Here is a 15,076-nt window from a genome sequence, read left to right as displayed (position 1 = left end):
TCACTTACTTTTAGTACAGAGTTGTGAGGTCCTTTAATGTCTTCTGATCAGGTATCTGAAATGGATCTCTTAATTTTTTTTTTTTTTTAAAGAGATACCCAGGGGCGCCTGGGTGGCTCAGTCGGTTAAGGATCCAACTTCGGCTCAGGTCATGATCTCACGGTTCGTGGGTTCAAGCCCCACGTCGGGCTCTGTGCTGACAGCTCGGGGCTGGAGCCTGCTTGTGATTCTGTGTCTCCCTCTCTCTGCTCCTCCCCTGCTCACGCTCTGTCTCTCTCTGTCTCTCAAAAATAAATAAATGCAAAAAATAAAATAAATAAATAAAAAGAGATACCCATATGAACAGCTGGCTTTCCCTGCATTGGAGTCCTATGAAGCAGAATCAGTAATAGTTCAGAGCAAGGCTTTCATGTCATACCTGCTGGTTTACTTCTTACCTTGTTACGTACTAGCTCTGTATCCTTAGGCACGTTACCTAGCCTCCCTGAGCCTTAGTGTCCACACATCACTGAGAGCTGTAACAGTACCTGCCTCACTTGAGTCTGGTGAGAAACCAATGAGGAAAAACTTAAATTTCTATGATGATAGTCGATTCATGATACATAAAAATCCCTTCCAGGTCAGATTTTTGCTGCTCTGATCAAACACTCAAACTAGTTTTCAATATACTAGTGGAGAATAATTTGGGGGAATAAAAATCTAATTGACCAATAGTTAACTCTATCAAGTCAGGTTTCCTTTTCCAAAGTAAGATTCCTGGTAAGGTAGCAGTGGGCACTCCAAACCAGACCTCTCCTGGGCCCCCTTGTCTGCCCCTAGCTCAGTGCCACCTGTTGGAGAGGCGTGGCTTAGGTAGGGAACCTGAGAGGCTGGATCACCTACTTAACTGCATTTCCCCTGGAATAGAGGGGTCACCTGGACATCCAAGGTATCCTGATGTCAGAGCCACATCCTAAAATTTATAGCCATGGGTCCCAGGCTTCAGGATTTCAAAAAACTTTCAGGTGATTACAGTGTACCAACAAGGCTGAGAAATAACTAGGCAAATGTTTTATTTAGGAAAGTAGCCCATAAGCTCTACCACTTTAGAGGTAGCACCTCTATCTATTTATAACAGAATTAGAAAAACAAACAATAAAAATTAATTGTTTAATTAATTAATTAATTGCATTCTTCATCTATATTTATCTCTACCTCTAAAAGCTTACTTAGTGCCACTCAGACCTACTGGGTCCTTTCATAGCTCCAGACCCATTTGCCCAGCTGGATTTGGTTGCATTGCAAGAGAAAGATTCTAATTTTCTGCTTAACACTTGCCTAGTATCTGTGAGCCCTTGTTGTTTTGTCTTTCCTGGGTTGGAGAACCTTCATCGCTTCCATCTCAGTCTGTCTGTGATAGTCAGTGGGACCGCCGGGCTCCTGCCTGGGCTCCGCTGCCTTCTGGCATATCTCTGTGCTTTCCAAGGCCAAGTTAGCGACGTTCACAACTGTGTGACGCTGCGAACTGACTGTCGTCTTACAGATTTCATTACAACAGAGCCCTAGATTTCATTCTTCCATTGCTGCTTCTTTGCTTCCTCCTCCTCCTTCCCCTTCCCCATCTTCCCCCTCCTCTCCTCCTCCTTCTTCTTGAAGGATCAGACCTTGTTTTATTTCTTTGCTTTTGGCTAACAGGAGAGATTTTGAAAAAAGTTTGTATGTTATTCCCCCCACCCATATTTATAACTGGGTTATCTACTCTGGATTATCAAAGTCAAAACATCATAATCCAGACTGACTTCAGCCCTTCTGGACAGTTTTCCCATGGTGCTTGTGGATGCCCAAAGGCACAAGGTGACTTCTGCATTAGCCTGAGTAAAGCACGAGAAAGCACACGTGCCTGTTTTTTTGCACCCTTTTTCTGTCTTCCAGTAATAAAGTTAATAGCAAAAATAAATGATGCTCAGAGACAAGTAGGAAAAGTAAGTCATGGCTCTGAAAACCATTCTAAACTCTGCAGTGAACACAGTGCTTATGTAAGTTTCGCGTAATTACCAGTTTAGGCCAGGATTTCTACTTAGCAAGTTTCCTGTAGCTGTTTCCAGAATTTAGCCCGTTAGCTGACATATTGTTTTCAGTACTTTATTTTTTGAACATCATGTTTATAACTGTCTTCCCCTCTGGGTCCATGCACAGAACATGCTGATTTTCTTTTGTGATTGCATTTTGGACAAATGAAAATGCAGTGAAGATTAATTGTCGTATCTTCCTAATAGTCTAGCTGAGGGACACATCGTGGTCTTGCTGGCAATATTCTGTGGAGAAAGAGTGCAGGGAACTCAGTCAAGCCCTGGAGTTAGACATACTTAGGTGTGAGTAGAATTGCTTGTCTCATCAGTGCCTTTGGGCAAGTCACTGATGCCTCCTGAGACTTGTTTCCTCAGATGATGGGAACACTGCTCCTTGCGATGGTTTATTTACTTATTTTTAAAACAATTTTAAATTTACTTTGAGAGAGAGAGAAAGAGAGAGAGCTGGAGCAGAGAAGGGGCAGGAAGATGGGGAGAGAGGATCCCAAGCAGGCTCCAAAGCTGTCATCGTGGAGCTTGAGCCAAGCAGGCTCCAAAGCCCGATGGCAGACTTGAACTCACAAAGTGTGAGATCATGATGTGAACCAAACCAGGGGTCAGATGCTCAACTGACTGAGCCACCCCAGTGCCCCTCTTTGGGATGGTTTAAACGAGGTACCAGATACAAAACTCCACATACGATGTGTAGTGTAATGGATGTGCTCAACGGATGGTGATGTGATTTACCCAACTGGATTTTAGCTCTTTATTTTATTTATTAAAAAAATTTTATTTTTGAAAGAGACAGAGACAGAGTGTGAGCAGGGGAGGGGCAGAGAGAGAGGGAGACACAGAATTGGAAGCAGGTTCCAGTCTCTGAGCTGTCAGCACAGAGCCCCACGCAGGGCTCAAACTCACGAGCTACGAAGAGCTGAAGTCAGACGCCTAACCGACTGAGCTACCCAGGCATCCCTGGATTTTAGCTCTTTACATGTATCTTTTCCTTTTTTAGCTCAATTAAAACATCTTACCTTCTAGTCTATTCTAGGTTTGCCTCATCTCACTTTTCAAATGATAAACTCACTAAAAATAAAAGTAAGTCTGTGTGGTTTTTGTTTCTCCAGAAACCATGTACTTAGTATATGTTGATAAGTAAGTCGATAATTAATCATATGGGTAGTGAACTTAAAAAAATAAGAAAGGATTTGTTTTAATTTGAACGATGCTGATCTAGGCAACTGTTTTTATATAGGCATTGAAAGAGTCTGAGCTGTATGCAGAGTTTGTAATAAATTTCTTCCCTCTTGATGTAGAAACTGGAACACAGACCCAGGATGATAGGGAGCACAGTGCCTAGGTAAATTCTCACTAACCAAGTAGACCTGGAGGTCTGTTTGGGTGGCTAGCAATGTAGGCTAGGGCATGGCAGATGCCCAGTGTTTATGCCTTGTGACTTTATTTAAATTTTTTTGATGTTTATTTATCTTTGGGAGACAGACATATCATAAGTGGGAGAGGGGCAGAGAGAGGAAGACACAGAACGAAAGCAGGCTCCAGGCCCTGAGCTGTCAGCACAGAGCCTGACATGGGGCTCGAACCCAAGAACAGTGAGATCATGACCTGGGCCGAAGTCAGACGCTTAACCGACTGAGCCACCTGGGTGCCCTTCTTGTAACTTTATTTATAATGAATAGCCTGAGGCCTTTCAAAAAAGGATTCCGGAAAAAATACCTCCAGAACTGCACCATTAAAAACAAGGATTAAAGAGGAGATATCAGATACAATTTAAAATGAGGGCAATTTACGTTTTACCAGATATGCTTCCTCTTCTCTCAGCAGGCAGGACTAAGAGCATCTCTTCAGAAGCTCTCACCAGCCCTTCATGCAGCTCCTTCTGGCATGTGAAGTTAGGCTGCAGGAGGAAATTACGGAAGGAAAGTGCTAAAGCTTCCCTTTCAATCTGGAGATTGTGGAGGAGACTATCAAAAGGGTCGAGAGCATATCATGTCTTTATTCTGAGTAGTAACAAAGATACCAGACTCAGACACCAATTAGAACATTATTCTAACAGTAACTGTTCATGATGATGCTATTAGTAAGTTGAGACCAGAATTAAATATAGCTTAATTTATAAGCTATTATATCATTTCTTTCTCCTGCCATTGCATTTTCCCCAAGTTTGAAAACAGAGCACTCCTAAAAGAGATTATGTAATAAGAATATAGATTTTACAATGAAAGGACAAATTTATTAAAAAGATGTGCCAGTATTTGTTACATGTGGGTTTGCATTTTGTCACTTTTTGTGATACTCCACTGTTGCTATTGATTACTATGATGAAGCAAAACCACTTGGATTCTGAGTACTTTTGACAGAAAATACTTGAATTCTAAATACTTTTTATTTATATACAGAAACCTGAGATCTGAAAAGAGCGTTAGAACATTTTCAGTTGCATATACTCTTAAGTTTACGTATCCAGAAACATAGACCTGGGAAATTGAGTAACTTTCTCAAACATATAACACGTGGTTATAGATTTAGAATTGATCTGCGCTCTAGTTGGGGTGGTTTCTATTATTGATTTGGTATCCCATGATCATTTAAAAGGTTTATAGTTGAGGTGCCTGGGTGGCCCAGTTGCTTGAGCATCTGATTTTGGTTTCAGCTCAGGTCATGATCTCGTGGTTTGTGAGATGGAACCTGTGTCAGGCTAACACTGATGGTCGGGAGCCGGCTTGGGATTCTCTCTCTCTCTGCCCATCCCCCTGTGCTCATGCTCTCTCTGTCTCTCAAAAATAAATAAATAAGCTTAAAAACAATAAAAAAGTAAAAGGTTTATAGTTATATGACAGCATTTCTATAAAAATGCCTATATCTTTTTTTTTTAAAAGCATTCATGACACTGAAACTAATAATAACATTATTATTGAAAATAGTTACTGAGACATTCAGCTTGATAGTGCCATCCTAGCAGTTCTCAGGAAAGGTAAAGTTTTGAATGTAAACTGGAGCCTCAGTAGAAATTTGTGTTGAATCCGAAGGAAAAACGCACGTAAAAGTTTTCTGGGCAAATTTCCAGCACCGTAGCACAAGAAGATTGCCGTGTCCAGTAGAGAGTTTCAGGAAGAAAGAATGCAAGACTTTCGGAGTTTTTTTCTGTCGTGATTTTAAACATTCGTGAAAAGGGGCGCCTGGGTGGCGCAGTCTGTTAAGCGTCCGACTTCAGCCAGGTCACGATCTCGCGGTCCGTGAGTTCGAGCCCCGCGTCGGGCTCTGGGCTGATGGCTCAGAGCCTGGAGCCTGTTTCCGATTCTGTGTCTCCCTCTCTCTCTGCCCCTTGCCCGTTCATGCTCTGTCTCTCTCTGTCCCAAAAATAAATAAACGTTGAAAAAAAAAAATTAAAAAAAAAAAAAAAAACATTCGTGAAAAGAAGCTTGCTCCTGTAGTTCCCTTAATTAAGAGCATGGGACTTCGCGGTTTGCTCTGGCTTCTCAAATCTCTTTTCCAATGAAACAAAATTCAGCGTGTAGAGAAGGAAGGTTGGTACAGGGGCGCTTGGGTGGCTCAGTTGGTTAAGCGTCCACCTCTTGGTCTCAGCTCACGTCATGATCTCAGCTCACGTCATGATCTCAACAGTTTGCAAGATGGACCCTGCATCGGGCTCTGCGCTGTCAGCGTGGAGCCTGCTTGGGATTCTCTCTCTCTGTCTCTCTCTCTGTCTCTCCCCTTCTCTCCCTCTCCCCCTCTTTCTCTGGCCTTCCCCTGCTTGTACTTTTTCTCTCTCACACAATAAATAAATAAACTTAAAAAAAAATTAAAACACAAGAACGTTGGTAGGAAGTTGTATATGTGTATACATACACAGATACATATACATAAACCCATATATGTATACACACATACATCTGTATATATACACATATGTATATATACATAATCCTATATCTATGTATATACACACAGATTATATATATATGTGTGTATGGAATTCATTTCTATATATAAAATCAAATAAGCAATGCACTCACATTTCTAAAGCCACAGCCGGATGTACAGTTGCAGGAACCACCCCCCACCCCCAACACCTGTCCTCTCAACAAGAAATGCTTTCTCCAGAAACAACTACTTCTACCGGTTTCTTCTGCAGCTTCCAGAGATAATCTATTTATACTTAAACAACTGTGTAAATATTCATTTACAAACACAAATACTAATACTGTTTCTGTACCAGGCTTTAAAAAATATATATAATATGTCTGAGAGACTGTACCAGATCAGCACAAATAAAGCTGCTTCATTCATTTCAATGACTGCATAGTATCAGCACTTCATTATGGAATATAATGTTTAATATTCTATTACACCACATGAAATATTAACAGTATGTTAATATTGATTGATTTAATTTTAGTTTTATTTATATTTATTAATAGCATATGTATATTTATATAAATATACATATATATATAAATATACATATATATATTTATATAAATATACATATATATATATTTATATTTATTAATAGCATAATGTATAACCACACACAGATATTTAACTTGCTCTCTATTTTTTGTTCTTTCCAGCCATGTAAAAAATGTCATTTGCAGTCATATGAGTTTATCTGTAGATGAGAAAGATTTCTAGGTTGAATGAAGTATGTACATTTGTAATTTTGATTGATTTTGCTGACATGTTCTTCATTTACATCATGTCCTCAGCCTTATAATGTGTTTATCAAACTATTCGATATTTACTAGTCTACTAGGTGAAAAATGTCCCATGTAGCTGTGATTTACATTGTTCACATTTGAGTCAGGTTGATCAGTTTTTCATATGCTTAAGAGCCATTTATATTTCCTTTTCTGTGAGCCATCTGTTCATTTCTTTTCCTTCTTTCCTTCCTTCCTTCCTTCCTTCCTTCCTTCCTTCCTTCCTTCCTTCCTTCCTTCCCTCCTTCCTTCCTTCCCTCCCCCTTCCCTCCCTCCTTCCTTCCTTTCCCCTCCCTCCTTTCTTCCTTCCTTCCTTTTTTTTCCAGAGTTTCAAACTTACTATCATTGACTGTAGAAGCTCTTTATATGTATAAAAAATTAGCTTACTGGGTTTATGTATTGTAGGACTTCCCACCCTGCCCCCATTCCTTGACTGTCATTTATGTCTTTGGTAGAATTTTTGTTTGTTTTAAAATGCCTTAAATTTTGTTAGGTGTTGATTCATCAGTATTGTGTTATGCCATTCATAGGAAGGCCTTCTCCATTCTAAGATCATAAACACAAACTTCCCATGTGTTGTTCTAGTGCTCTTATGGCTTCACTTTTTAAAGGCAATCATTTAATTCATTTAGGATGTATTGAAATAAAAGGAGTGAAATAGGTCATCCTTTGTTTCAGCTGACTATCCGGGTTTCTCAAACTGTTTACTGACCCTACCTCTTTAACCTATTGAATTGAAATGCAACCTTGACTGCACACTTGATTTCCATATATATCTTTGACCTATTTGTAATTTGTTCCCTTGACCTTCTCACCTGCGTATCACACTGCCTTATGATGTGTCTGTTAATGCCTAGGGGAGCCGGTGCCCCTCAGAGCGCCTTTTGTTTTGAGAGATACCTTGCTCTTTTTGCATTGTTATTTTACCATATGAACTTTAAAGTCAACTTGTATAATAACCTCAGCAAATCAAAAAGTATTGTAGCAGTCTATTTTTTTAATTGGGGGTTCATTCCATTATACACGTGTAGCTTAGGGAGAACTGATACTTTTTTTGATGCTGTCTTATTTACTATCAGGGAATATCTTTCCAATTGTAACCTTTGTTTTTTATTGCTTAGTAGCATTTCAAAGTTTTCTTCATATAAACTTTGCATGTTTCGTCAGATTTCCAGATGTTTTACTCTTATAATAAATTAGATTTCTTGTGTTGTATCATTTTGCTAGTGAGTGTGTGTGTGTATGTGTGTGTATGTGTGTGTGTGTAGGCTGTTTTTCAGCATATTCATTTTCTACCCTGTACCTTTTTAACATTTGAAATAGCTTTTCTCTTGATATTTTTGGGTTTTCTGGGAAAACAATCATATTATTTGTAAATACTGATAATTCTATCTTTTTGTTTCCAATTTTGGTTCTTCTTTTCTTTCCTTATCCGTGTCAGTGGCTAGTATCTCCTGAACAATAGTAAGTTGTGATAGTGGTAATGATGTATTGTCTTGATTTTACTGGTAATATTTCTAGCAGTTCAAGGTTTAGCCATAAATAAAAGAATTCTCTCTCTCATGCGTGTGTGTGTGTGTGTGTGTGTGTGTGTGAGAGAGAGAGAGAGAGAGATTATGTAAGAAATAGCCAACTGTTCTTTTATTAAGTGATTGCATTAAGAACAAATATAAATATTCTAAAACAATGTTCTGATTTATGGTGATGATGTTCCACTTGGTAAAGTTGCTAGAGATCACTTCAAATAGGTCAGTTTTATGATATAGAAGATATACTTCAATAAAGTAGTTTTTGAAAAAGAATGTATTCAGTATTTTATCAATACCTGTTAAGTATCTATGGAGGTGATCATAAGCGATTTTGCCTTTACTCTAGTTATATAGTGAATTGTTTAAATAATACAAAATCCTTGTATTCCTAGAATAAATCCCACATAGTTATAGTATGTTCATCTTTTTATGTACTGCTCAATTCTGCTTGCTAATTTTTAAACTTAGGATTTACATCAGTAGTTAGAAGGGAGATTCATAAATAGTTTCTTTTTTGGATACTTGTTAGGCGTTGGTATCAATACTATACCTTACTATTCAAATAAGTATTTAGAAACTTACCTTCTTTTACCTTGTGTGGAATAGTTTGAATATTAGCATAATTGTCCCTTTAAACCTGCTTAGAATTCACCCCTGAAGCCATCGAGGCCCGTGTTTGTTTCTTTATGTTTTTATTTCTTGGCGGGTTAGTCAGGAGGATATCCCTTTGACTTCTATTTTGTTAGAGTATTGACCTGTTTCAATATTCTTTTTTTTTTTTAATGGAGTGTGATTCTTTAAGTATATATGATATATTATTTAAGAAACATCTTCCATTCGTACTGATTGAGTCCTTCCTCAGTCAGCTCAGCCTGATTGAGATGATTGATGTCGAGTTAGAGTTTTCAAGAGTGGTAGCTCTTTTGTTGTATTTGGTTATGTCTACCATTCCCATATTTAGACCTTACGGACTATTCCATATTTTTATTGTTGACATGGTAGTATTGTAAACCATGCTGTGTGTTTACACTGCTCTGTAGACCACCATTAGTAAGGTCTTTGGTATCCTTGGCCAAGAGAGCTCAGTTTTATTGCTGGTCATGTGGCAGGCACAGTGCCTGTCCTTAAGAGAGACACCGTTGATTTATCTTGGTCTTACACATTGTGGGTACTCAGTGATGCTAGTGAATGAAATACTTGTTTAGTTGTCTGTGTGTGTGTGTTTGCGGAGGTTATAAAAGACATGTTCCAAGAGACAATACATGTTATGAATACAAAATTGAATTAAATAAACGAAATATTAAATATTCAGGTATATTAAGGGATACAGCTTTCATGCTTCCCTAGGGGAGAATGACTTTGAAATAATTTTCAGTTGAGGCCTTCTATCTGGCCTGCATTTCCAAATTAATATAAAAAGCTAAAACTGTTGCAGCAATATTTTGGCTTTTCCATATAAATTGGGTAATATGCCGGGAAAAGGAAATCAACCCTGGAGTAACAGAGCTACCAAAAATTTAGATTATGTTTATTTTAAAACATGTTAAGGAAAAAAAGTATTGATAGTTGATAATTGTATTTGATTGTGGTGAAGATTTATTGACAAAACATTCTTTCCTTTTTTCATAGATTTATCTAAAAACAGACTGGTCGAAGTCCCAATGGAATTGTGCCATTTTGTATCACTGGAAATTCTTAATCTGTATCATAATTGCATCAGAGTCATTCCTGAGGCGATCATTAATCTACAGATGCTGACTTACTTAAACTTGAGGTAGGTTGTCTATAAAGATTGTTATCAAATTCACAGAAAAAGAACCCCAAATAATGATGCTTCCATTTCTACCAGGGCTTTTTCTTCTTGGCAATTCCTGATCATCTTTTGAAGTAAATCATACAAGGATTTTTTTTAATAATACTTTTTTTTTTTTCAACGTTTATTTATTTATTTGGGACAGAGAGAGACAGAGCATGAACGGGGGAGGGGCAGAGAGAGAGGGAGACACAGAATCGGAAACAGGCTCCAGGCTCTGAGCCATCAGCCCAGAGCCTGACGCGGGGCTCGAACTCACGGACCGCGAGATCGTGACCTGGCTGAAGTCGGACGCTTAACCGACTGCGCCACCCAGGCGCCCCATACAAGGATTTTTTAAAGAACTACCTTCCATAATAGATTTGTAGTGCCATTCATACTGTTTTTGGTGCTAGACTTCTCTGAATGTCAACATGACAACATACTAGTGTTTAGTTTTTCTACAGTAATTTATATGGCAGCATTTATACCTTTCGTCTCTTTGGTGCTTGGTATATGGTCTTTGGGTATTGGTGTAGTTTTGGGAGGAGGAGGGCTAAAGGAAGCGAAAAAAGAACTTAGAGGTTTTGACCCGTTGGGACCTTGCTGGTCTTTGGGAGTTTTTGTACCTTTGGATTTTCTACTTAGTACTGTCTGAGCCTGTTCCTTTTTGGCCACCTGAGAAAATTCAAGAGCACTGAGCAATTCCAGTAAGATACGAAGTTTGCTGTCTTTGTAACCCCATTCAGTTAGGTCAGCATTTGCTGAGGACAGGCTGGTGGTCTGTGTTGATTCTCTAATTACACACAGCACAGTGTCACATATTAATGCCCCTGAGTAGCTCTGAAGTTAAGAAAATAAGCTACTTTTTTCTTGACTATCAGCTGCTCTGGCTAGGTTTTGGCTCTTTGTCTCCTAATTCCTTGACTCATACTGGACGTCAGGAGGGAGACAGGAGCTGTTATATCAAATCTATCTCTGCAAAAAAAGCAAGGTTCCAAAGTTCAAGCCTGAGCAAAGCCTTCACTCATGTCAGTGGCATTATCTTGGTGTGTAAAGAGCAGCACCTGATTAGCAAGGCTTGTGCTGTGTAACAAACATACCAAACTTTAAAGTGCAAAATTCCCAGTGAACCAGATATAGCATTAACTTGTGATAGATAATAATGTCAATTATTTTTTAGTTTTTTTTTTAAGCTAGCTACTGAGAGTTGGGGTTTTCTCTTGCTTTCTTTGCAGTCAGAGTGGGTTTCTGTTGCATTTCATTATATGTGCATAAAGTCCTACTCATGTTTTTAAGTGGCCTTTACTACTTTTTTGGTAAATGAGATGTAAATTACTATTAGCATAATCTCTAGAGACTCCTGTAGCTTACTTTCAACTTCTCCAGGTTTCTAGTTCATCTGACCATTTTGAGTTTTCTTGAGTGAGACAGTCTAAACTATTTCCGTAACAGCAGAATGTTAATTTCCTTGGAATTGCTGGATGGAGCCAACGTAGTGGTGTCTACAGAGTTTGGTTCACTATTTCCCTGAAACGTCTGCCCTCTGATTCCAATCTGCATGGAGGAAATATCCCAAGAGCATATACAGTTGGTGTGTTCACTTTACTTACCTGTATCTGTCCCGCTGTGGCATTTTCACATCCAGCAGTGCTACATGTAACAAATAAGAAGATTTACCTTTGCATTGTTACACTAAGTCCATATACAATGAGAAACTTTTGGGTATAGATGACATAACTCTTCTGGGATAATATAAACTATAGAATTCTATAAATCTAAAATAATCTAATCTTAACCTTTATGTTTTATTTATTTAAAAACTTTTTTTAATGTTTATTTTTTGAGAGGGAAAGAGAGAGACAGAGTGAGTCGGGGAGGGGCAGAGAGAGAGGGAGACACAGAATCTGAAGCAGGTTCCAGGCTCCAAGCTGTCAGCACAGAACCTGATACGGGGCTTGAACTCACAAACTGCGAGATCATCATGACCTGAGCCAATATTGGATGCTTAACCAACTGAGCCACTCAGGCGCCCCTATGTTAGGTTTTAAAAGCATTAATATAATTGGTTTTGGTATGATGATTTTCATGTCGAGCTTAGTTGAGAGTAGAGTAACATTGTTGTCTTCAGATGATAGAAAGGATGTATTGAAGTATGGATTTCAGAACCTTTAAGGGCAAGAACAGAGTCATTGAGACTGATGATGCTGAAGAGGAACAATGTGGGTATATTGCAGACAGTTTTGTGGTGAATTGCTAGGTAATAGGAAGAAGAAAGAAAGAAAGGGGTTGTTGAACACCCAACTCTTTAAATGTTGTTTTCTGTCTGCTTAATTTCTCGTTTGCCTCTATCCTTTTCCCCTTTTATATAGATCACTTTTGTTTTGTGTTGTCTTTCTTTGCTCACATCTCTATGCTTTAATACCTATTCTGTAGTGCTGAATCCTGACTCTTTAAAGGAATTGAGAGCTACATATAGAAAATTAAGAAAAAAGTATGTCTCTTACTTTTTAGGTGTTGTATCAGGGTATATGAAAACGTAAGTACATCCTCTAAACTCTTTGAAAGCCAGGTCCTGTGTGTGTGTGTGTGTGTGTGTGTGTGTGTGTGTGTGTGTATGCTTGTGTGTATATATATATATACATACATATACATATATATGTAATTATTTTTGATATGTATATGTAATTATTTTTGATACCCTTTTTTAAATTTACTTCACAAGTATAAATGTGTAACATAAAATAACGTAGGGAAAGCTTTAAAGTGACCAGGAAGATGGGCCCTTTGTTCAATTATAGAGACTTTTAATTCCCAATTTATTGGGTTTAGTTGGAATAGGTCTTCTAAGAATTGGACCATTTGCAATTGAGTTATTTTTGTGTTTGATAGTGATTTGAGGTACAATGTTGTGTTTGCCTAAAAGATTTATTTGTAACTTGTAAAATAGTAGATGACTGTCACATCTGTTTATCTGCAAATATATAATACATAATATTACTTGCAAATACATAATGATGCCTGGAAAATACCAGTGGCATCTAACGAAATCATGATCTCTTCTAAGATGTTGAGTGGCATCATCCACACAATAGTGTAGTCTGTGTGAGTTCTTCTCGTGCTCAAATTCCTACTCCACTCCTCGCCACCGTCGTGCCGCTAACCAGGAAGGCATTTAGAATATTGTGCTTGTGTGGGATCATGATACATGTCCCGTCCACAATATCCAGGATTGGGCACTGTGGCCTTTTCAGTTCCTTTCTACCCCTCATGAAAATCAAGTCAACGAAATAAAATTTATTTCTTTTTGGGTATGGTGAAGGGGCATAGTGGACTCCTGTTGACTTTGGCCTTTGGAAGAGAGGCTGTCAATCTGTGTACTTGAAAAAGAAGCAGGGGACTCAGGAAGCCGCAGACATACTGCGTTGTAGAAGAACTGAGTTGTCTTCGTGCAGTTTTTTTTTTTTTTCTGTGACAAATGGGGGATTATGCCAAAGGAAGAAGCTTATACTCTAGACAGAAGTGTATCATCAAATCACGACCTCATCACCAGTCTAGAGGTATCGGGGAAATCTGTATCAATTTTAGAAAATTAAAGACCAACTGTAAATTGCTTTTAGGCACACACTTAATGCGGACTCTGTCAGCTGTAGCCTGTTCTGACACAACTTTAGCAAATAGGCACGTTCATCAGACTTTACAAATCAGTACCTGAAACTGCTTTCTCTTCCATAGTGCTCAGGGGTTTTTCCTCTTATTTCTGTGAACTACGAGTAAAGAGCTGTTTAGATAAAATAGTGTAGAGATGTTGCTTTTCAGATTTTCACAGATTGCGTGTTTCTATCCTTAAAATTAAACACGGTCTCACTGTATTTTTAATTTTTTCTCTTTTTTAATAAATCACATATAGAACTCACTAGTGCTGTATGTTTTAAAGTAGGAGAGATGCCATATGAAGCTACTTTGCATTGACGGGAAACATTCAAAATTGATCACACCCTGTGGGATATATTGGGCATTTCAGCAGAGGAAACAGCCATAAATATTTGATGGTGATGGTGGTAAGGATGACAATGGAGCTGATGGTGGTGGTGGTGGTACTCCCCATTGCCTACACAGCTTCTTGGCTGAAGGGATGTCTCAGAGATGTTATCTCTAAGTGTCAATGGCTGCTTAGTGCCAGAAACCCGATTCCTGTCTTAGACTAGAGATGGGTGTAATTAGCACATGCAAGATAAAACTCTTCACTGTGAAATACAGTGAAAAACACTTCAGCGTCTTCCCACATGATAGAAATGTCAGACTCGTGGAAAATACTAATTTATTGCTGTTTATGTAGCCTGTGTTTGAAGTCTCAGGGCTTTTAATCTCTGCGTCTTGGTGTTCACAACAGAAGGTTATGTTAGTTTAGTGTAGGTGCCACTGTGTTTCTTCCTGTTATAAAGTGTCTTAATCCCAGAAATGTGGCCAAGAACAATAAAAACGATCAAGCAAGAGCTGTTCCTATAGAGAACAAACACTTTGAACCTGAGCTACACAGGAAAGCCTTTCAAAGTTTAAACTCTATTTTAAGGTGCTGGAGAGGCTGTTGTTGATTAAACCCATGGAGAAAATGTACCTTAGGAAAATAGAATAACCCGGACTAGCAAAACGCTTGGCAACAGAGGGGTGTTACGAGTCTAAGACTAGGGACTTTAGCTTAAAAGTTTCATCTCAGAGAGGTTCAGGAATAGAAACTGCCAAAAATGGAAGTTCTTTACAGCATCTGATCATATTGCTTCCAGAACTCCTGGTGAGTGGTTTTACTTTCCGAGGGTGAAACACGCACATCGGGAGCTGGCTTCTTCATTAGAAGCCCCCCTGTGTCTATCAGTCTATTTAGGAATAGTTTCTGAGGCATTGCCTGTGAAGGAAAGGGCAGGCTCTTGAGCAAAATGTTATCATACCATAAAAGGAATCTGTTTTGGATGCTTTTTCTGAAGCCTGGCATCC

At 38.6% G+C, this 15,076-nt stretch overlaps 1 protein-coding gene across 4 annotated transcripts in view; it reads left to right on the top strand.

The window, feature by feature from the left end:
* The window catches only part of LRCH1 (leucine rich repeats and calponin homology domain containing 1), a 203,539-nt gene that overhangs the window by 89,811 nt on the left and 98,652 nt on the right, over nucleotides 1-15,076 (top strand). For all 4 annotated transcript variants that reach the window (XM_030310770.1, XM_030310779.1, XM_030310763.1 and 1 more), the window contains exon 2: nucleotides 9,922-10,066. In XM_030310770.1, coding sequence (XP_030166630.1) covers nucleotides 9,922-10,066 — 145 coding nt within the window. The remainder of the gene's footprint in view (nucleotides 1-9,921; nucleotides 10,067-15,076) is intronic.

This window comes from Lynx canadensis, chromosome A1 (genome assembly GCF_007474595.2).
Source record: "Lynx canadensis isolate LIC74 chromosome A1, mLynCan4.pri.v2, whole genome shotgun sequence".
Lineage (NCBI taxonomy): Eukaryota > Metazoa > Chordata > Mammalia > Carnivora > Felidae > Lynx > Lynx canadensis.
Note: the sequence above shows the minus strand (reverse complement) of the source record. Positions and strands in the feature narration are given on the sequence as shown.